Source organism: Pteropus alecto, unplaced genomic scaffold (genome assembly GCF_000325575.1).
Source record: "Pteropus alecto unplaced genomic scaffold, ASM32557v1 scaffold76, whole genome shotgun sequence".
In the NCBI taxonomy this organism is placed as follows: Eukaryota; Metazoa; Chordata; class Mammalia; order Chiroptera; family Pteropodidae; genus Pteropus; species Pteropus alecto.
This window is the reverse complement of record NW_006443138.1, coordinates 6511327-6533462: the sequence shown is the minus strand read 5'-3', so window position 1 is coordinate 6533462 and position 22136 is coordinate 6511327. Positions and strand designations below refer to the sequence as shown.

Below are 22136 nucleotides of genomic sequence, written 5' to 3'. Positions count from 1 at the left end.
ATGTACTTTTCTCTCAACAGTCATGTTCAGGGAACATAAGTTTAGTTGTAGTCTCAATTTATTACACTTCTCTCATGCATGCATAAAATACCAGCTGTATTGATGCACTGTAACAAAATATGGAACAGATTTTTAAGTTTGGGTCCTATAAATCATAGTTTGTTAAGGCTTACTGATAGTTTAAGAGAAGACTGCAAACACTAAGATTTCTAAGATAAAGTTGAAAAAGTATTAATTATAAAATACTATAATTCCTTTCTTTCTACATTTCCAAGATTTAAGAGAGGAGAAAGAACAGATGGGGATTAAATTCAATGAATAAACAGAGGTTTAAAAAAAATATTGCAGCGATGAGTTTTGATTCTAAGTTTGCTACCCCACATCTAATCAGGATGATTAAAAAAGCAAAGAAAAACTTACTTTCATAAATGGAAGTTTTAAAACTTTGTATTTATAATATATATGTGGTAAAGACTACATATTTAAGAAAGGTGGATAAACATGAAAGTCAAAATAGGGTTTTTATACTTCTTAGAAAAATTAAGTGAAACATCCTTCTGGTTTTCTCCTAAAATTCAAGTTTCTCCAAGTATCCCTGCCTGGGGACACGATGAAAAGGAACTCGTGAGTTTTCTGACTGAATTATTTTAGTGTTTTTCCATTAAAGCACCAGAAAAGTCCGTTTACATATAATTTACATTCCTAAGGTTGTGTTACTATTTTATATGGGAGATAATGGTACTTTCTGTGTAACCACAGCCCTATTTCTATTAGTAAAATACAGAATCGAAATATATATTTTTTGATCTAGAGGATGGTACTGGCATTTACTTTACTCTTTAATTAATAACAAGTTATATTATCATTCCCATTTTACAGATAAAGAAATCAAGGCACCTAACCAGGGTCACATGCTAGGAAGTGGCAGAGCTGGGATTAGAAACCCCAGAAATTTGGTTTGAGCCCATGCTCTTATTCACTATACTAAACTGTCCATTTGTACCCCTAACATTCACCTGTAATTAAAACAGTGGTTCTCAACTGGAGTGATTTTGCCCTTCAACACCCACTCTGCCCGTCTCTGAATCTGCTAGAAGACACTTGGTTATGTCTGGAGACAATTTTCGTTGAAACAACTGGAGGGTGGGGAAGGTATGACTGGCAATGAGTGGCTGGGGACCAGGGATGCTACAAAAATCCTGTAACACACAGGGCAGCCCTACCCCCTCAACTCATTATCCAGTACAAAACATCCATAATGCTACAGCTGAGAAATCCTACAGTAGAGTATAAATTCTAGGAGGGCATGGTTCTAAGTTGATCTCAGTTGCTGCTCTATCCTCAGACCCAGAACAATGCTTGACACAGAAGTACTTAAATTTTATCTGCTGAATATTTTTGTTTTTAAGAGCCTAGAACTCAGATTGGTACATAGTTGGTAGGCAACAAACATCAAAGATAACTGAATTGGGGTGCCCTCAAAGAGGGTCAAATGGATGTAACAGGACAGTAAATCGAAGTAATTTCAGTGTTCCACAATCCCACTTTTTGGGGGTTTAATTTTCTCTCAATGGCTCTAAATAAAACCAGTTTTGCCAAAGGGAGTCTCTTCGGTAAGTAGGACTTCTGAGAAAACAAACATTCCTTTTTTTTTTAGATACATGGAACCTTTAAATACATGAATCTGCGAGTGAAATACATAAGGAAGGAGACCTTTTTCTTTTTGAAATGAAAGACTTTAAGTATCCCATTCAAATAGCATGTATTTAGGGGATTAGTAGGCCCCCTAAGCTAGATGTTACCACGAATTAATTGCTATGCTCCAGTGGCTGGCAAATACTTACAAAGTTTGAGTCAAGATTTGTTTACAAGTTTCAAAAAAGAACTGAATTACAGAACACATAGACAAAGGCAGATCTGTTATCTAAAAAGAAAGTAGTACTTTGAGTCAACCTCATTCAAAAAGGCTTGTAACCATAATATTCGAACTTTATCCTGTATCTTTTAAAAATTCATAAGCATAATATCTGTCAAAGTATTTTAATTCTCCTCCTATGCTCAGAGCTACTGAACATTACCCAGAAGGCATATATTCTTAAGTAATTTGCTTGATTTACAAAATTCTTTGCCAAGGAAAAACTCAAAAGGTGATTATGTGGATATTCAAACAATACTAGGATAAAAACATGACATCTTTCACTCATCATTTCTGTACTTAATAAGTTTGGCTTGCCCAAATGTTAAATTATGAAACCACACTATGTAAAATGCACCTAGTACACTGAAAAAGTTAAGCCTATATTTATTTACTAGCACTGTTAAACATTACAGAAAACACATTCAAGTGGCAAGTAATTATAATGCAAGCCCTTGCATGGCAATCCAAATTTATTGAACTACTGATGCTAAGTCATACAAAATTGCACCACTTTAATTAAGGCTTTTAGTTTACATTTGGCCACCTCAAAGTAGTTGTAACATTAGGTTGGTCAATTTAAATACTGTGGCTCCCTGTTGGATAGACACACAATCTTTACACCCAAACGTTAATGCATACAAAGCAACAAGGCATTGTTAAATAAAACAGCAATAGTTACTGCAAATTAGGCCTTGTGACCAATTACACATGATTAAAATTACTTCCCACATTCACATCCACAGTACTCGTCCACCATTTAACATCTCAACCAAAACGTTACACATGTGAAACAATCACTAACAGGCAAAAATACTAAACCTGTATATTTGGTATTGCAAATACACTTATGCATGAGCAAGCAAGGGATTCACAGTGAGAATCTACAGCTGCAGAAGCCTGAAAATGATTTACAAAAATTGTTAAATCATTAAAAAATTGTTTGAAAATATACACTTCTTGTTGTAGACCCCCACTGTACACACAACTATAAACATTGTTCCCTATGTAAACAAAAAGGAAACATATAATAAGAGATTTGAAAAGTCTGGACATTTCCTTCCCAACAGATATTAAAGGCAACGTCTTTAACCTAAGACATTATACTGAAAGGACTATCATATTTTAAAGACAAGATCACTGTCTCCACAGGTTTTTTAAAAATTAAAAAAACTATATAGCTGTGTTAATCAAAGCGCTTATTTGTACAATACAATGATAATGACCTTGAATTTCTTAAAAAAAATTACAATAAGCTACAAGTATCAAAGAAGCAAAGTTATCTGGAGTAGTCTATATAGGAGCTCTTTGGACTTTCTTTTATTATGCTAAAATAGTGGTGCTTTTAGGATTTACATTATTGTACTCTCCAATACAAAGTATGGGACGTGTTAAAGTATACAGTACACCATTTTCATACATGTACAACATTGGTGGATGAAAAATGTCTCTTAGCAGTAATACTGGATTGTAGCCTCTGGTTTTACCAGCTGCATACTCTAGGACTATTATGTAAGTAAAAATCTCTCTTGTGATACTGGAAAGTGATTAGAATGTGCAAACTGATGTAGTAGCTTTCATCCGCCTCTTAAAGGGTACCACCACAGAAAGTCCATTTAAGATGTTGGTAGGTTTAACAAAGTTGGAATGCTGGCACTGTTGAATTGGGCAACAATTCCTCAGACCTGTCAAAAGGAAAAAAATAAATGAAAAGATGGGTTAAAAACAGCACACTAAAGATCCAAAAGAACACATTAAGATCCCAGTGTGAAAGTGTTAGAAATGAATATAATAATACAGGCTCCTGTCCTTGTCATTACATTAATGACAGTGTATCACAATTCACAGCAAAGCAATGCATGGGTAGACATTTTCATTTTTTTGGAATGACTTCATCATGACTTCTGCTGCCTTCTTGAAACTCAGTCAAATAAAAGTTTTTAGGTACAAAAAGGGAATGTAGCTCTGAGCAAATTTCTGTGTATTACTTTCCAAAGATTAAAAGTGGGGGAACAAAAAACTCACATTAGAATTTTAGGTCAGGCCAACTTTATTAGAATTAGGATTAAAAGACAGACAGCAATATTAACAAAATGGGTGTTTCTGTGAGTGTTTACAATCCTAGAATTATATCATGAGTACAGAGTGCACATCTCACCAGGGTTTCTAGTATCAAAAAATCAAGACCTTTTTTCCTCACTTTTCCAATAAGAGTGGCTAAAAAGCTGGTTCAGAGAAGCTGACGAAACAGAATTTACTTCATGATGGCTCTTTAGAGTTGACAGTTATGTACTTTCTAATTCCATGTTTAAACAGATTCTATCAACTTTTAGATATCTGTCAGAAAAAGTTGGTATGATACTAAACTCATATAATATTAAACTTAAAAAAAAACTGGGTGAAGTAAATAAAATAAAATCAGAACTCACTGTCTGCCCAATATTTACTTTGGATGACTTTCTGCATACATGCCTGGGCTAAAAAAAAGTTTCCTTTTTTACTGTTTTTCTGGGGATCAGACTTGTTGCAAGTTCCAGAAACGTTTATATGTATGTGGCTACTGAAATAATTTTCAGAAATGCCTTGAACTTTAATCCCTCATTTAGAGTCTGAATGAGTTCGCTAAATTTCCTAAATCCTAGCAGACTGATTTTAGCAAACTGGAAAGGACAGATGGGAATGTCTTAGCTCAGGGACATGTGTGACATGTATGCTAATAATGGGCATTTTGGTCAGAAATGAGAGGATATATCTCTAAATAGAAAGCCTTAAACAGAGAGTAGGGTCAAAAACGAAAAAGACACAGGATTGGAGTGCTATTGGAGTATAGAAAGAAGCAGAACCACAAACATCAAAAGTGTCTAAAGGTAAGAGTACAATAAAATATGGTTTAATGATAACTGAGTAGGAAAACATTATCATTGGTAACTAGCAGTAGCTAATAATTGAGGGTTTAATATGTGTCAGGCTGATCTAACTGCTTTATAAGAATTAACTCATTTAATATCATTGTTTTCAAAAACTATATAAGAATGTGATATGCTTAATTTTCCTTCACTAATTTCTGGGCTGTATTTGTGGTTCTCTCGGCCTGAGAACTTGTCATCCCCTACACAACTTCTACTTATCCTTTAGATGTCAGTTTAGATGTCTCTTACTGACAGACTTTCCCTGGATCCAGAGTTCATATCTAACTGGTTTGATGCCCCAGTTATATGCTCCTATGGTACTCAAAATAGCAGTGACCAAGCATGGACTGGATAACCAGTCCATGGCTCAAATTCTGAGCCATAGTATTCAGATTACTGAATTCAAATTCTGGCTCTCTATTTACTAACTGCAAGGCTTGAACAAATAAGAATCTTTTTGTGCCTCAGTTCATTCATTGTAACATGGTAATAACAACAGTTCCTGCCTCACAAGATTGTTACAAGAACTCAATTAATATATAAATAGTACTAAGAGTATTGGCATATGATAAATGTGTCTGAGGTACTTATTATCAGTACCACACTGAATGTATTCTATCATAGCATATATTGTATTTTACAATTGTTTTAACTCTTTCACAGACCTTAAGTAGCTTAAGGCAATGAAAAGGCAAAGACAGATTGACATTGTTCATCACTATACTGTCAACACAAACCAGTGTCCCACTGGGGTACAAGTATATATTGGATGAACTTAATCTAGAATACTCACTTATTTGGAATAACTTACTTCGGACAATGATATGTAAGTGAAATAATTATTTCAATTATTAGGGTATCACCCTAACTCATGGATATCTTAGAAAGGAAGTAACTACTTCTTTTTTAGAACAAAAAATTCTGTATTTGCTTTCTTGACAAAAGTACCCTAAATGAAGTTGAGGTTAAAAGAGGAAAAGGGGAAAAAAAAGGAAAAGATAAATCAACATACCTGGCTCAGAGCTACAATGCATTTAGTATATTAAAGGAGCTGACATGATGACTTTTTGCGGGCCTTCCCAGGCACTGGAGTTTTTCTGTTAATTTGCCGCACTAGGTCATAAAAGATCTGCAAACATATTATTTTTAATTTACAGGAGGAAAAGATCCAAAAAACAAAAAATAAAAAAATATAAAATGAAAAAATCAAACTTTCCATGGATATAAATGAACCCTAGAAAGCAAATATTCTATTCAGTTAAGAAATGAGGGGGAAAAAAACCAGGTATTCTTGTAACTGCCAAGGTCTTTTCTGTTTTGTTTATTTTGTGGAAAGGCTAACATTTTTCTCCTTAAAATAAGCACTAAGTTGAAGGAGTCACAGAGATCTCAATCTTAGTTCATTTAGAATATTTACCATCATCCAAAGAAAACAATCTACTCTTCAAATCTTTTTATGTATCCTTATAACATGACTTTAAACCCCTTCTAGGCAAGAATCATACATGCCTTTCTGAATGTCTCCGTCTTTTATATAACATCCTTCATACACCTGAAGAGTTAATCTGTCTTCCCCATCCCTATCATTTTCTGTCAAGCCTCCTCCTTTTTATGGTATATTCTACTGTACCAGCATTTAATAAAGAGGCTAAAATGGCACTGTTGCTTATTAACATGTATATATTTAACTAAAGATTTCTGCCTATAAGATCAACAAAGCATCCTGAGTACATATTAACTTGGGGTTGTGTTAATACACATTATTTTCCATTAATTTTGAACACTGAATTCCAAATAGAGCTTTTAAAGTATATTTCACCATACCTCATTAACATTTATTTTTGATTTTGCAGAGGATTCTAAGAATGCACAGTTGTTCCATTGTCTTGCTAGATTCTGACCTTGTTCCTTTCCTACAACTCTTTCATCTTCCAAGTCACACTTATTACCAACCAGAATCATTGGAACCTAAAAATATATTTGTGAAGATAAACAAAAATAAGTAAATAAATATGCGATATAAATTCAAATCAAAAAAATTCTAAAAGTCAACTCTAAGGATTTTTTTATATTATGCCAGAGAAAAATACTAAATTAATAATGTATAATAAAATTTACAGTTAAACATGAAAGCCTTAATAATGCTAATTTAAGAACTTTTCATGTGAAAGTTTTAGGAAAAAAGCTGTGATCTATTTATAAAAGGGTAAATAAAGCCCTTAAAACAATGGACTTAGATATAATTATAATAAGCAAAACACAAAACCTTTTCAAAAAGGAAGTACAAAAGAGTGTTGCTGTGAAAAGCCAATATATTTCAAAAATTTTAAATGTTTCTCTTAGAGATGTGAATCAACTTCAAGTTTTCTAGTTTCCTCACATATACTTATCAAATAATTGTTCCCAATTTCATAACACAAAAAGCAGAAATTTGGAAAGTCCCTAAGGAAGAATTTTTAGTTTCTCATATAGTATATATTAAAATGCTAAGAAGTAATATCATGTTCATTTACTAAAGATGTAGGCCACATTAATTATATGTTTGGATACATGTGATATTTGTAGTTTTAAAAGGACACTCTGGAAAAATAATACTTATTTTGCAAAACTTCTATTAATCATTTAGAGACTGACTTTCTAAAGAATTTTTGGAAAAAAACCCAAACTAGGAAATCGAGAATTTTGGCTTTTTAGAAACACACATAGACTATTATACTAATAAATAACTTTAACGCAAATGATAGAAGAAAACTACAGTAGTTACTAGAGATAGTAGAAAATAGATTTACTAATTGAGAAATGCTCACTGAGCGTGCTGTAAATATGTAGGGTCCAAAAAATGGCAGTGTTTCCAAAAGTGCCTCTGAGCTCTCATATTATTTGATATAATTAAATTACAGATAGTACAGTGGTTTTAAAAGTGTAGTGCCCAGATCAGCAGCATCACAAACAACTTGTTAGAAATGCAAATTCTTGAGCTCTATCCCAGACCTACCGAATCAGAAACTCTGGGAGCAGGGCCTGGCAATCTGTTTTAATCAGCTTTCCAGGTGATTTTGATGCAAGATCAATTTTGAGAAGCACTACTAAATATAGAGTGATGAGGAATTAAAGTAATCCTTTTGAAGTTTCCTACAGGGATTAAACTCCATTATGGTGAACTCTGAAGGGGCATGTAAATTAACATTAGTCTAATATATTTGTTCGTTTCCTTTAAAAATTAGTTACTATGCTCTATCGTAATTGCTTCAGATGTGTGTTCATATGTAGCACTGATTCTTATTAAAAAGGCTCTTAAATCTATCAGAAATATGGCCAAATCAACATTTGCTCTATTAGTAACATTTGCCACCCACATCTCTCCTTCTTCCTCACCAAAAGCAAGATTTAAAAATAGGAAAGGTATAAAATTTATTTTAGGGTAAGGGACAAGGATGGTGTTTCTTACTTTCCACATTATATATATTTGAAATATGCATGAGTGTTAAAAGTATATTTTTGCCTTTCAAAGAAAAAGCTTCTGAAAAACTAATCCCCCCAAATAAATCAACTTTAAACTGGATTTAAATACTAACTTTTAAGTTGGATATCACTATAATAAGGGTTTAAAATAAAATATATTTATTTATTAGGAAGTCAGCTTACATCATCAGTGTCTTTAACTCGAAGAATCTGTTCTCTCAGATCTTGTAAATCATTAAATGTGGACTGTGCTGTGATGGAATAAACTAACGCAAAGCCTTGTCCATTTTTCATGTACAAATCCCTCATTGCTGTAAATTGTTCCTAGAGTAGAAAGAAAGAATCATTAAAAAAATAACAATATTGCGACAGGTTAATTGAACAATTTTCAAAGTCTAGGAGCTCAATACAGTATTATGTAACATTTCTTAAAATTACAGTCTGTGGCAAGATGCTATTTAAAAAGTTGGTATTTCAAAAATTAAGTTTTTAATTTAAAAATGAATACCAAAGCAGGTTTATATGCAATAAATACACTCAAGTGGTATGGAAATGTCTCCAAAAGCTACTCAAGGGCAGCCTTTTAATATACCATAATGGAGAGGGCACCCAAATCGAATATCCGTTACTCACAGCTAGCTCACAGTGCTCTAGTTCTATGGGGTCCACCAGCATGCACACCTATCTTGCCATTTTCCCATACTTTTCCTCCTTCACTAGACTGTCAGCCTTTGAGAGTAAAAACACAGCCCATGCCACATATCTGGTACTCAAATATTATCTGAATGAATACCATATATCCAGAATAAATCTTCCCTTCAGATACCAACAAATAGCTGGTTCGTAAATACTTTGAAAGATACCATTTGAAATGTTTCACTGAGGAATAAACATGTTATTTATGTAAATAAACAGGTAGACAAACAAACCCAAGTATTTGCCACATTATTTAAAATATGGTAATATATTTTGTTTTAGAAGTACTAGTGAGACTATGAATTTTCATCCAAACATTTTTTGTACTTATTTCTTCGATAATTGACCCATTGTAATTATAAAGCACATACACAAAAAGCAGAATTCAATAGAATAAGAAAAACAGCTTTAAGATTTAATGCAAGCAGTATTTTTAAATAAGCTTAGCTAATATTTATCTATAGAGAACTAGCATTTACAAGGTTAATATTGCACAAGTTGTGCATATATTTTGGTACTTTGTTTTACATACCGTTCCTGCAGTATCCAAAATTTCAAGCATACACTGTTGTGCATCTACTTCAACTTGCTGAGGGAAAAATTAAAACACGCCTTCATTTTTTAATGTAAACAAAACTGTTAATATACACAAGAGCTAATATGATATTTGAAACACACAAAATTATAGCAACTCTAATCTCAAACAATACTTTAACAGGTGAAAAAATAGCGAGATAACCAAGGTCCACTATCTCCTAAATTGTATTAAGTGCAAAAACCATGTGTTCTGATTCAACACACAGATACCTATAAGATCCAAGCTCAACATGAATTGCTCAGCACTTAATTCTGGAAAGGAAATGATTTAAAAATAGCTCAAAATAATATTAAAACTAGTAATAGTTCGGATGATATCAGAAGTAATTCTATCTCAATTCTGCCATACCTTATACCTTCATTTCCACAGATAACCATATCCCCCGCTTCACTGTATTGATATAAAATTTCTAGTAGCAAGGAAACGGAAGACAGCTATCAAATAAATTATACATTTCTGTTACCCCTTTTTACTTAACACTTCCTAGGAAAAAGTTATTTAGAATTAGATGTGGAAATAAAAGTTATATTGCCTCACAGCTGGGGTGCAGGAAGGGGTTTTCCGTTTTTATGGTAGACAGTGGACACAGACAGAGAAGTGGGAACACTGTGTCTGCACAGCGGCAGGGGCTGGGCTGGCTGCTACATAAGGTGGAAGATAACTCTTCCTACCACATTAACAAGGTCTGCACATTAAGTTTGTCATGTTGTGTTAGTGGACATAGAAATAAAACTTTCCATTATGGGCAGTGGTACTTGTTCAAGGAGTTATTAGCAGGAAGGTTAGGGAGACTTCTGTACTTATATCTTAAGTTAAAAAGAAAGGAGCCTGAGAGTATTTAGTCTTTGGGGTGGGGGTGTGGAACGTGGAGTTACCACTTGACATAGATGGCCTAGCTCTCAAGTTTGTGTGTCAAATTACAATGTTGGGATCAGGATAAACTTAAAATTCTCAGAGAGAGAGAGCCAGAGAGAGTGAGGGTATTTAAGATTCTCATAAATTGGCAAATACACAATGCCAGGCAATAATAAAGTATGAACTTTCCCCACAAATTTTATAAATTAACTGTTTCTTCATCCTACTTTGTAAACAACATTCAATAATTATAAAACAACAAGAATTTATAGTAAAGTCAAAAGCAAAAGCCTTTTTAAAATAGCATACCTTTCTATAAGAATCTTCTATCGTAGGATCATATTTTTCAACAAAAATTCCTTGAACAAACTGTACAGTCTGAAAAAAAAAATAACATGCCACTATATGTGTAAAGAAGAGAACAAATCCAAATCTATATGTTTTAAAACCATTGATTTCTCATAGGTCATTATGCCATAGATGAAAAAACACAACCACCACTATGAATTTGAATGTATGCATTTGGTGAGATTACCTTAGAAAGTTTTTTTTTTTAAATCAATAATCGCTATGTTCTTTATTAGGTAATTCTAAATTTAGAGATCATATATTTAAAATTTTTTAAATGTCTCTAGTTTCAGTCTTAAGGGCATAAATTTGAATTTTAATTAGAAAGTGGCTAATTATTTTTTGTACACACACCATGCACTCAAGATACCTTCTCATCACTTTGGATACAATTACAACTGAATAAGCAGCACATGCCTTATTGTACATGTTTCTCAGTTTGATCCAAGGATGTCAAGTTCTGTGCTAGGTGGTCACTCTAAGTGGCCAAGTTAGATTAGATGGCTGATCTTACTGTGGGGCTTTGTTAAACTCTGAACTATTAATCATCAAGTTATTTTCCCTATCTTCCCTTCCTCACCTACCACCGAGATATGTTTTTTTTCTTGCTATACTATTTCTTGATACAGAAAAAATGGCTAAAATAATGTAAGAACTGGAGAGTCAAAGGTAATATTTGAAAAAGCATTTAAAAATAAGTTTTATTTAATATTTTCTAGCATAAAAAACATATATGATAAGCCAGCTCTCAATGAGAAAGACCAAAATTCATTCCTTTCGGGCTCTGAAATGATGACAGACACACATTAATATGTTCCTACCCTTTGTGCTTAGCTCAAACTGTGTTCTGGCATATCTCATGTTGGCCTTGAACCAATGATCTACCAATAATCTACCAAGATACAACTAAAAGTTGACTAAAATTATAAGAAAAATATTATACTGCTTCTAAAATTACTATATTTCACTTTAACAAATAAATGAAGACAAATAATCAAAACCTAAAACTCAAGAAAAAGAAATGTCTTGGGGTTACTTATATCGTTGTGTGTGTGTGGTTGTGTGTGTGGTTGTGTGTGTGTGCATGCATGTATGTATGTATGTATGTATGCATGTATAGCTTATAGTCAGACAGACTTACCAGAGCAGATTTTCCAACGCCTCCTGAGCCAAGAACGACTAGCTTATATTCACGCATGGTGCAAACTTGTCAAAAGCTAGTACCTTATTAAAGAAAAAAAAAGAAAAAAAGAATTCTTAATATCTTTGTATATATGTGCTTCTTATTTACAAGACATGCAAGCAAGTAGATTTATTTTAAATGATTACTATACCATATTAAATGCACCATTCCACAAACAAGAATGCTACTGGTAGGGCTCTTTATAACACATGGGAGGTAAAAAGAAACTGCAGAATTCCAGACATGACTTCTAGCCATATCCTAAATTCAATTAGAATAAAATATTTGCTCTATTAAGAAAAAATAAAAGAGAGGAGGAGGCTGAAAAACAGCATGAAGGGGTAGTCTACTGATGACAAGATGACAAGATGGCAGAGACAGACATGTTTAAACCCCCTTTCCTGAATCATGTGGAACCTTGGGTAAGTTGAGTGCTTACTAAGTACAGGGATATACCAAATGAAAAAAAAAAAAAATCCTTCCTTCATTTGAGCTGATAGTCTAGAAAGATGAATAGGATGGGGCAGGGGTCTGTAAACAAATCCAGTCTACCACCTGCTTTTGTACATAAAGTTTTATTAAATATAGCCATGCCCATTCATTTGTGTATTGTCTGTGGCTCCTATCTTGCTGTAATGGCAGAGTAAGGAAGTTATAGTAGGGGCCATCTGGTCTGCAAAACCCAAAATATTTACTGTGGCATTTACAGGGAAAAAAAAAAAGTGCCAATCCTTGAGATACATAAATGGTAAATAAGTTAGTAGAGAAAGCAGGCCAAATATCTATTAACTGAAGTGAGGGAGGGAGGGGGGGCGGTGTGTGTCCGAAGAATCTGAAAATGGTCAGGAATCAGAGGCAGAACTGAAGAATATGAATAAAGTCCACTAAGTGTTCACTATTATGAAATACTGGAAATCAATACAAAATAAAGTCAAAAAGGAGCAACTCTACCAAGGCTTATCATTATAGAATTTCAGTATACTAAGGACAGAGAAAGAAGATCTTAAACGTTTCCAGGGTTGGGCATAATATGAGAATATAAAGCTCCTATGTTCCTAGAAAAAAATAACTGGTCAGTGGCCATGGTACCAAAGTAGCCACTAGAACAGGTTTTTAACCTTCTTAATCAAGAAGTGACAAATCTTTAGTCATAGTATCAAGTAACTAGCAGAAATGGCTTAAACACATTTAATCAACCAATAACCATTTGTTTCAGTGAATATATCTATAAATTAGCCAATTATCGACAGCCCCTTCTGAAAATCAGTCAATCAAGAATGGATTCACTTTGGTGTATTTCTTTGTGTTAAATCTCTTATATGTTCTTTCCCTCCAGCCAATACTCTTAGAAAAAATATCCCATTTCTCCATGCAATTCCTTTATTTCTCCTTAGGATGCCATGTCTAATGGCATGGGCTTCCTTTCAAAATGTTTTTCTTCACTTCTGCCTTTAAATAAATGGACCATCTACTATATTTTTTTCTGTTCCTGAATGGGGACCCCCCAAACCCACAAAAAGTTCATTTCTATTATCAGTGTCACGCAGACATTACTCAACCACATAGATCTATAATGATCTATTTGAGAAATATTTTTTAAAAACCTTAGGGTTCTAATTAAAGATGCCTCCAAATTTGTGTTTCTGAACCCAACACAGGGAATGTGGTCACTTTGGAGAGAGGAATTTTCTAAACATCCCAAAAAGCAAACCAACTACTTCGACACAAGTAAGACTCATCTCCCTGCAGTTTTTTTTATCCTTTAGAGTAGCTGGGCTGTGTCACTTTTTGATGACTTCTCGGCCATTTTTCTTTCTCTATAACTTATGCCAACCAATCGACAATTGTCTTGCTTGAGTGACAGTGCTTCTACAGTAGACATTAAATCATTCCTGAGTTTGAAAGTTTGTCTATTTTTGAACTCTAATTCCCCAAAACCATGTACGACCAGTAGTCTGCTTTGCTCAGAGGAGGCAGTGTCTGACTGGGATAGCTTTTCCTTAAGTAATCAAAAACTTCAGCTGTGTGTGTTTTTTAAATTAATTTCACTTAGCATGATTATCTCAAGATCCACCCATGTTGTCGCAAATGGCAGTATTTCATCTCTTCTTACGGCTGAGTAATATTCCCTTGTATATATGTACCACAGCTTCTTTAGCCAATCATTTATTGTAGGACACTTCGGTTGCTTCCATGTCCTGGCCACCATGAATAACGCTGCTATGAACATTGGTGTGCAAATATCTTTTTGGGTATGAGTTTTAAGTCTTTGAGGTAAATACCCAGTAGAGGGATTGCTGGATCATATGGTAGATCAATTCTTAGTTTTTTGAGGAACCTCTATACTGTTTTCCACAGTGGGTGTACCAATTTGCAGTCCCACCAGCAGTGTATGAGGGTTAGCTTTGTGTTTTTTGTTTAAGATACTGAATGGTGTCTCTCATTCTTTGATAGTTGACCCAAGACCTCATTTGACATCATTCTAAATGATGCCCTTTGGCAAACAAGTGTACTGAATGGGCTGCTTATGATCAACTTCTGTTTGTTTTTTAAATTTGCTATCAGATGAGTCAGTCTCAGTAATAATGATGGGAGTTCCAATTGGTTCATTGAGCTTACACTGCTAAATTTATTTTGTTATCCTAGGATTTGCACCAAATAGATCTTTGTATAAGGCAATTAGGCCTTTTGGTTCTTGCCTGGAGGTATGTTATTTAGTAAATATTTTTGCCATTAATTTAATTCTTCAGCTATTTGCTTTGCTTTTGTTCATCTATTCATGCAAAATTTCGTCTGTTTTTTTGTTTTGTCCTGGACTGTTTTGTTTCCATTCACTGAATAAGTGAGTGCTCCATTTGAAATGGATGGAGGCATTGGCCGGATAAGCCTCCAGTCCAATTCAGACTAGCCCCAAGTACTACAGGTTGAAGATGAATAAAACCAGGGACCAATTCAAGTAAAAGGTAAGGGAGTGGTCAAACTTCACACTGAGTCACTTACAAAATCTTCATGGCAGTATATTATAAGGTCAATAACTGTGGGATTGTTGATTATGTAGCTCCTTTCTAATCTCTACTTGGTCAGGGAACCTGAGAATCTATTTGTAAAGACACATCTGTTAAAAAAAAATGACCAAGTAGAGATTAGAAAGGAGCTACATAATCAAGACACATCTGTTAAAAAAAAAATTTTTTTTAAATCACTCTTATATTATTTTTATTTAGGAATAATTTACATCCAGTAAAACAAGTCAATCTTAGGCATTACGGTTAAATGAGTTTTGACATATGCTCATATCCTTGCAAGCACAAACACCTCATTAAGATTTAAAACACTTCTATGACCCAGAAAGTTCCCAGTGTGCCTCTCTTCCCAGGTAATTACCATGACACCATTTTTCTTAACTCTAGTGATCTCTTATTTGTCAAAGCCAAAACATTCTCTAGGAAGAACTTCTGTGTCTTTTATAAACTTCCAAAATAATCCTGACTCTTACACTTAAATTGGTAAATGACAAAAACTGTGACTTTAACAAGGGTGACTTAACAAATGGACTTATGGCTAACCTTTGAAATATCAAAATTAATACCTTAAGAGGAACTTTAACTACAAAAAAAATTATGGGACAAAATAACATTCAATAATTAACTTCTATAACTGGTACTCTAAGGCCTCAAAGTATATAGTCTCTATTTCTCTCTAGCTCAAACCTTTGGAAACCTACCCTTGAATCATTCTATATATACTGCCTACAAAATCCTTCCTTTTATTTTGCTCCTTCCCCTTACCTCTGTCTGACATGAACTATTTGTTTTAAGGGTCTTTCAGCAAAGAAACAATTACACGAAACAATAAGCAGACGCTTTAATTGCTAAAGTAGAAGGTAGAGCTATAAAAACTGAATTTAAACACTGGTCTAGAATTTAGTTGAAGTTATGTTTAAGGATTTTCCTTAATCTGAAGAAGACTGATAGAACTTTGTTGAAGAATTCCAACTTAATTACTAATTATTTAATTTCCTCACAAAGGAAAATGGTTAAAAGTAGCAGGATAAAAAAGACCAGATTCAAATACCTTAAAAAAAATTGATCTTAGAGAACAAGAACCTATTTAGGAAATATACTATAAGTCTCTCTTAGGGGTAGATTGGTAAAGATTTAAAGTTGTACACAAAATAAAAATGACTTGATAGAAAACAAAATTAAAGTTAACTTTAGGAAACTTAAATATTCTGTGGTAGATCCTATAGCTGAGATAAAGGCAGTGATATCCCTTCTTCCTGTAAATGGGCTCAGACTTGAATAGAAAACTTAAAATGGAAAGTTGTTAACTCAGAAAATACACAATTGCAGAGCATTTCAGAGACGCTCACAAAGTAAACGAGCTAGAAAGAAAAACTAAACCCAAAGTTCCTTGTTTTCTAAGAAATAGGAGCCTATGGATGAGGGCACCTGTACATAGTGCAAGGAGAAGAGCCGCAGGAAGAACTAAAGTTCCATATTTACTAAGAAATGGAAGAACAAAGATCCTGTATCTGTCCCGTAATGCTACTCCAAGGAAACATGAGTATCCAACAATTCCCTACCCTTTCTCCACTGGAGGTGGGAATGGACTGACCAGAGAATCAACAAAAATATTTTAGGGTGCTGGAAGTGTTCTAAAACTGGTTGTAATGTTTACTATACAACTGTATAATGTTACTAAAATCTCAAAACAAAAACACTGGCATAACTGACTGAATTAACATAAAAATTACCATTTAAAAAATATTGATTATAAAAAGTAAACATTTATGGGAATTGCATATCTTAATGAGATGGTTGGGACTCTTTTTCCCAATTGCTTCATTTATTGTTGCTAGAATGAGTCACGTTCACTCATATTATTGTTTCTATCAGTAATTTGTTCCTTCTATTTTTTATTATTGATAAAAAATATACCCACTGCATTGATACGTGACACTTTATCCATTCACCAGCTGGTAGACACATGGATTGTTTCCAGTTTGTGGATATTATAGATAATGCTTATCAAAATTTGTTTTAATTTTAGTAACTCAACCAAGAATTTTTACCACAGAACCCAAACTCCATAGGAAATTGAAAACAATTCAAATTTTGAAGTAGAGAAATATGATAGGAGTCATCAATAGACTTTTAAATGTAAAAACATAGTGACAACTATGTTAAACACATCTAACTCACCAATAAGCTTCCCAACAAGTAACACTGATAAGGAAATATAACAAAGCATAGCCATTATCTTTAATTTTTACCAATATTTCCTTATGTAGACCACACAATGACAATATTTTAATTTAAATCCTGATAAATACCAATGGAGTATTTTTTTCCTTAAAAAAAGTCTAACAGTACGATAGCCAAGATGTAAACCAATATTGACTTTCTGTGCTTTCTACCACACCAGCTTTGAAAAATTGTTTACAGATTCTTAGACTGAGATTAAATAATGAATTTCATTGTGAATGCCAACTCTGACTAGCAATGGACACTAGTTCTCTTTTTAGGAGGATTGTGTGGCTGCACCCAGGTTTAGCAGAAAAGACAATTCTGACAAGTAATGTCTATCACTGGCTTGTTGGCGGGGGGCGGGGGGCGGCGTTGTGGAGAAGAAAAGTGATGGCACTGGTATATTTGTGAGCTGTGGGCCAGACCTTCCTGTACAAGTGTTCTTAACTTGAAGCTCATGAATAAGCATTTGGGCATCTGTGAATTCCCAAAATTTCATGCACAATTTTAAGATGGAGAGAATTATATTAGAATATCAATGGGATTTGTGATAACTACTGTTTGAGGCATTGAGAATAATTGTTCTCCTTCACTGATCTCCAAAGAGGGACAATTTTGACAGCATAACATAGTTGTTTCACAGCACCAAAGTTTCAAATCCTGGTTTTGTATAACCTCAAGCAATCATGAAAACTTTCAGAGCTTCTCTTTCCTTATAGGGAAAACAGAGACAGTAATACACTTGATAAGGTTGTGAGACAGATATGCAATAATGTAAACTCCACAGAAACAAGCATTTTTGTTTGTTTATTCATCACTAGATCCTTAAAACCTGAAATAGTGCCTGGTATATAGTATGTGCTCAATTAATTAAGGAATGACATGTAATTTTCTTTAAGAGGCCTGGTATCTTGCACATATTAACAAAGTTTTGTGCAAAGTATAAAAGATAGTTTTAAAAAAATAATAATAATAGCAGCAATGGTCTGAGCTACCACTTAATACAGTGTTACAAAACTGATCCCACAGTTGAGGGTCATTGCTCTACCCTTTTACCTACTGGCTCAATAAAACATATAATGTAGAGGGGGACTGCTGTCCAGCATTTGTCTGATTTAGAAAGTTTCTTCTAGGTAAGTGAAGAGATACAATGTACAAGTTAAAACTATTTTCCAACCATACACAGGTTTCTATTCTTATTTCAGTCCTGTTACTCACTGCAAGCAGTTTGGAATATATTAAAATTAACTAAACTATAAGTCTTTAGCTGTAGATTCCAAGGCTTACTACTATATTCAGCTAAACACATTTTAATATCTCTGAAATTGGAATGTACCTTACAGTAACCTCCTACATCAATACAAAAGCAAAAAGTTAAGTACATATTAGTATTTTGAATCATTTAAAAACATAGTTTAGGCAGAAAGAATAGGAAATAATCTTCTTGTAAGTCTTAAAAAAACATAACCACACAAAAATCTTATAATGCTGGTGTTTTCTCTGACCCTTACTATCAATCACACAAGTCAATGATTTATTGTGCCACAAGTCACACAGGCTGTGATTCTGACAGTCCAGGGAAAATCTCAGTGTTACTACTTTAGAAGCAGTGAGAAAATCTTGAGATTGTAAAACAAAATGAATTTTAATTTTCTTGAACTTAAAAAAATATATATGTTAGGTGGTGGGATTTTATTTCTTCTATTGCTTATGGTTTTCCTGACAGTTTTAGTATTAATAAATAGTAAATTTGTAAAATATATAAATGAAAATTAAAAACTGAAGGTAAAAGAGGAGTTATGAGGTTGTCTTGTAATTACTCTCATGTTATCATAATTTAAGAATGTTGATAATTATTGGCATTTTTAAAAAGTGGCCACTAGAAACTGAAAAATACCAGTTTAGCCATTCAACTCAGAAAGAATAATTATAAAATATTAATGGAGATAGGAAAAAAAGCTATGTTTTAGATAAATAATATAGTTGATGGTGACAGCACATGTTTAAAGAAAATAGGCAAGCTTAAAAGAACCAATTAAAATTCACTTGATACTATTTTTAAACCTTAATAACCTGTACACTTTTTTCCCCAAAAAGGGCCAAGAGATACCTAACTACTGAAAATTATAAAATTAAACATTTCTCTAAGTGCTTTATGGAAAAAAATATTCTAAACAATGTAAATACTGACATTTTAAACACGTCCTCTCTTATGTCAAAGCAGTATATCTTTGTCATATTAATTTGCATGCCGAAAAGTCTACCTAGAAAAAGATGAATAGGGTGGCAAAGGATTTAAGTAGCAAGTATTTTAACTGGCATGCCACAAGTAAACAATTGTATTGAGAAGCTTGCTGGTTTGCAATATCTTCTTATACATCAGCAGAAATCACTGATTAACACCCCCCCAGGATATTAAATAAAATTAGGGTACGTGGTATTAGAAATTATTAACAGAGTTCTGACCATTACATATTATTGCCATGAACTGCCATTTAAAGAGATGGGAAGACCAATTAAAATGATTTTATAATCAAATAAAAACTTGATATTCAAATTTTAACAACCTTCAAGAAGTTATGACAATACTATCAGAAAGTGTTAAATGAATATGTGTCAGCAATAGGGGATAACCTTTGTTAAACATTTTGCCAAAAATTATAGTGCTATCGGTCAACTGTGAAACATTCTAGTTTTAATTTCTAGTAGAGGTGATGGGATTTCATTGGTTTACATATGCTCTCTTTTATGGTATTCCTTGTAAATAACAGAACTTATATATAAAAACTGGATGCAGTTTGGAAGTTATTGTAAAATTAAGAATCGCTAATTAACAATGACTATATGTTAATATGCAAATACAGCATTACTTGAATCAAGCTTTAATCTATGAACTCACAAATTACACTAACTCTTAATTAATGAGAGCCTCCTAGAGTCCCATTTTCTTTGAGTGGTTAAACAAGCAAGAATAAAGCATACATGCAAAATGAATTTAGGAGTGTTATCAATAGTGCTACTGCTCATTTATATTATACTTCATCAGCAAGAAAGTACAACTTCTATGACAAACAGGCACTTACACAATTATAAATATGAAGCATGATTCACACTGCTTCTCTAGCAATCTAAAGATTACAGATGAAGAAAATCAATTAAATTTGTAAAAAACTATCAAAACACTAAAAATTCCACTACTGTTAAAACTGGAAACATTTTCAACGCTAATTTTTCAAATGCATAAATACTTCTGCTACTTATCTTTGAATAAAGTTTTTTGGTAATTTTAAGTATTATATGTCATTTACATTTAAAGATTCCTAATTTTAGTCACTTACATAAAGCCCCTAAAATTTGTGTGACTACAACCAACTTTCAATCACAGTAACTGATAGCTCTTACACTTTTGGTATTACCTGCAAAATTCTTGGGTACTCTATTCATTCATTTAAAAGGTTGTTTTACTGCTGCCTTCTACAACTTTCTTTCTTTTTTTAACGCCTACAGCACCTGGTCTTCCTAGGCGATCTCCCATCCAAGTACTAACCAGGCCCAATCCTGCTTAGCTTCCGAGATGAGATGGGATCAGGCACATGCAGGGTGGCATGGCTGTAGTTCTACAACTTTCTTAATTTACTGTACAGACTTAGCTTTCCTTGCATTGGTTCTTTTTCTGAACTTAAGAAGTTGTTTAGTTCCAGTCTCAGAGAAAATCATAGCAAAGACATGGAAAGACAAAACAAAACCTCCTACGGCTCCTTCCAAATCAGGTTTCAGTAGCTGCTTCATAATTACTTGAAATGGAAGTTGAGAAAAGCAGAAACAATCATATTCTACATTAAGTTCAGTAAACTTATCTAAGACAATATTCCATTAATAATAAATTGATATTTTCACAAAAACAAAATAATGGATGCTATAATGATACCGAACAGAAAATTCTGAAGAGGTATGAGTCAAAGAAAATAAAAACAGTGAAGTTTTAGTCCAAAATGTATTTCTATGTAAAAATTACTGCCTCTAATTATGAACTACAAGAGTAATTATGAAATAAAAAAGCATAACAAAATGATAAACTGATGCATTTAAAAGAACTCATGGCCATTTACTTGGTGTTGACATTTTTTGAGGGTCGACTCTGATCCAAAAATTGTGCTAGAACCTGAGGATTAAAAAAGGAATTCTAAGAAACAATATCTTTTATCAAGATTACTGTAGTATAGCATTCAAGAGTCAACACCGATATATAATGAGTGCCTACTACATGCTAGGCACTGCTCTAGGCAATGGGAATAAAGCAGTGAACAAATGACCTATCCTGAAAATTATAATCTGGGGGTGGGAAACAAAAAATCAATATAAAATGCTAGATGCGATAAGCACTATGGAGGACAAAATAAAGCAAGGTAAGAGAATTTGCGTGGAAATGTAGGGCTTGTTTTACACAGGGTGGTTATAAAGGACTTCTATTAAGACGAAAATAATACATGGCTTGGTACCAAAGAGTCTTTCCTCAATGGAGTTATATTAAATCCTGTTTCCAACAAAAGGCTCTTCCATTAGGCTTTGTTTAGTATTTTTAAATCAACATCTTTGGTGGAGTATTGTGCCAATTAAATTGTGGCTGAAGTTAAATTTGGATTTGGAAGAATCACAGAGATTTGCCTAGGATCCAATGGACAGCTCATGGCAACAAAACAAAGGAATTAAGAAAACGTTGTACTAACCCAGTTACAAAGTTTGTAACCAAGGTTATCTTGAAAATGCCTGAATCAATATTATCTTGAAAAGCAAAGAAATTGAGTTATTTGTTTTCTGAAATGGTGGATCTATGTTTAGATGAAATAAAGCAATCCTATATTTTAAGAAGATGAAAGCAAATAACCAACTGACATTTTTAGAGACTTAACCAAGTGCAGTC

The 22136-nt window shown here is 33.3% G+C and overlaps 1 protein-coding gene and 1 pseudogene across 1 annotated transcript; both read right to left on the bottom strand.

Moving 5' to 3' along the window:
- Positions 1 to 2024: 2024 nt before the first annotated feature.
- On the bottom strand, positions 2025 to 12026 carry RAP1B (RAP1B, member of RAS oncogene family). Its single transcript, XM_006923721.3, has 7 exons — positions 11925 to 12026; positions 10745 to 10813; positions 9515 to 9571; positions 8470 to 8610; positions 6649 to 6792; positions 5837 to 5953; positions 2025 to 3600 (listed from the first exon to the last, which is right to left on the bottom strand). The coding sequence occupies exons 1-6, from the start codon at positions 11979 to 11981 to the stop codon at positions 5867 to 5869; spliced, it is 555 nt and encodes a 184-aa protein (XP_006923783.1). The 5' UTR covers positions 11982 to 12026; the 3' UTR covers positions 2025 to 3600; positions 5837 to 5866.
- Positions 12027 to 20713: 8687 nt separating this feature from the next.
- LOC112472351 lies at positions 20714 to 20832 on the bottom strand (annotated as a pseudogene).
- Positions 20833 to 22136: the final 1304 nt, after the last annotated feature.

What these genes read in the sequence shown, in the direction of transcription:
- RAP1B (XM_006923721.3), bottom strand. Translation starts at nt 11,981, where the DNA reads ATGCGTGAATATAAGCTAGTCGTTCTTGGCTCAGGAGGCGTTGGAAAA. An exon ending in GAGTTAAAGACACTGATGAT is followed by an intron (nt 6,793 to 8,469) that starts GTAAGCTGACTT and finishes ATATATTTTTAG; the next exon opens with GTTCCAATGATTCTGGTTGG. An exon ending in CAAAAATAAATGTTAATGAG is followed by an intron (nt 5,954 to 6,648) that starts GTATGGTGAAAT and finishes ATATGTTTGCAG; the next exon opens with ATCTTTTATGACCTAGTGCG.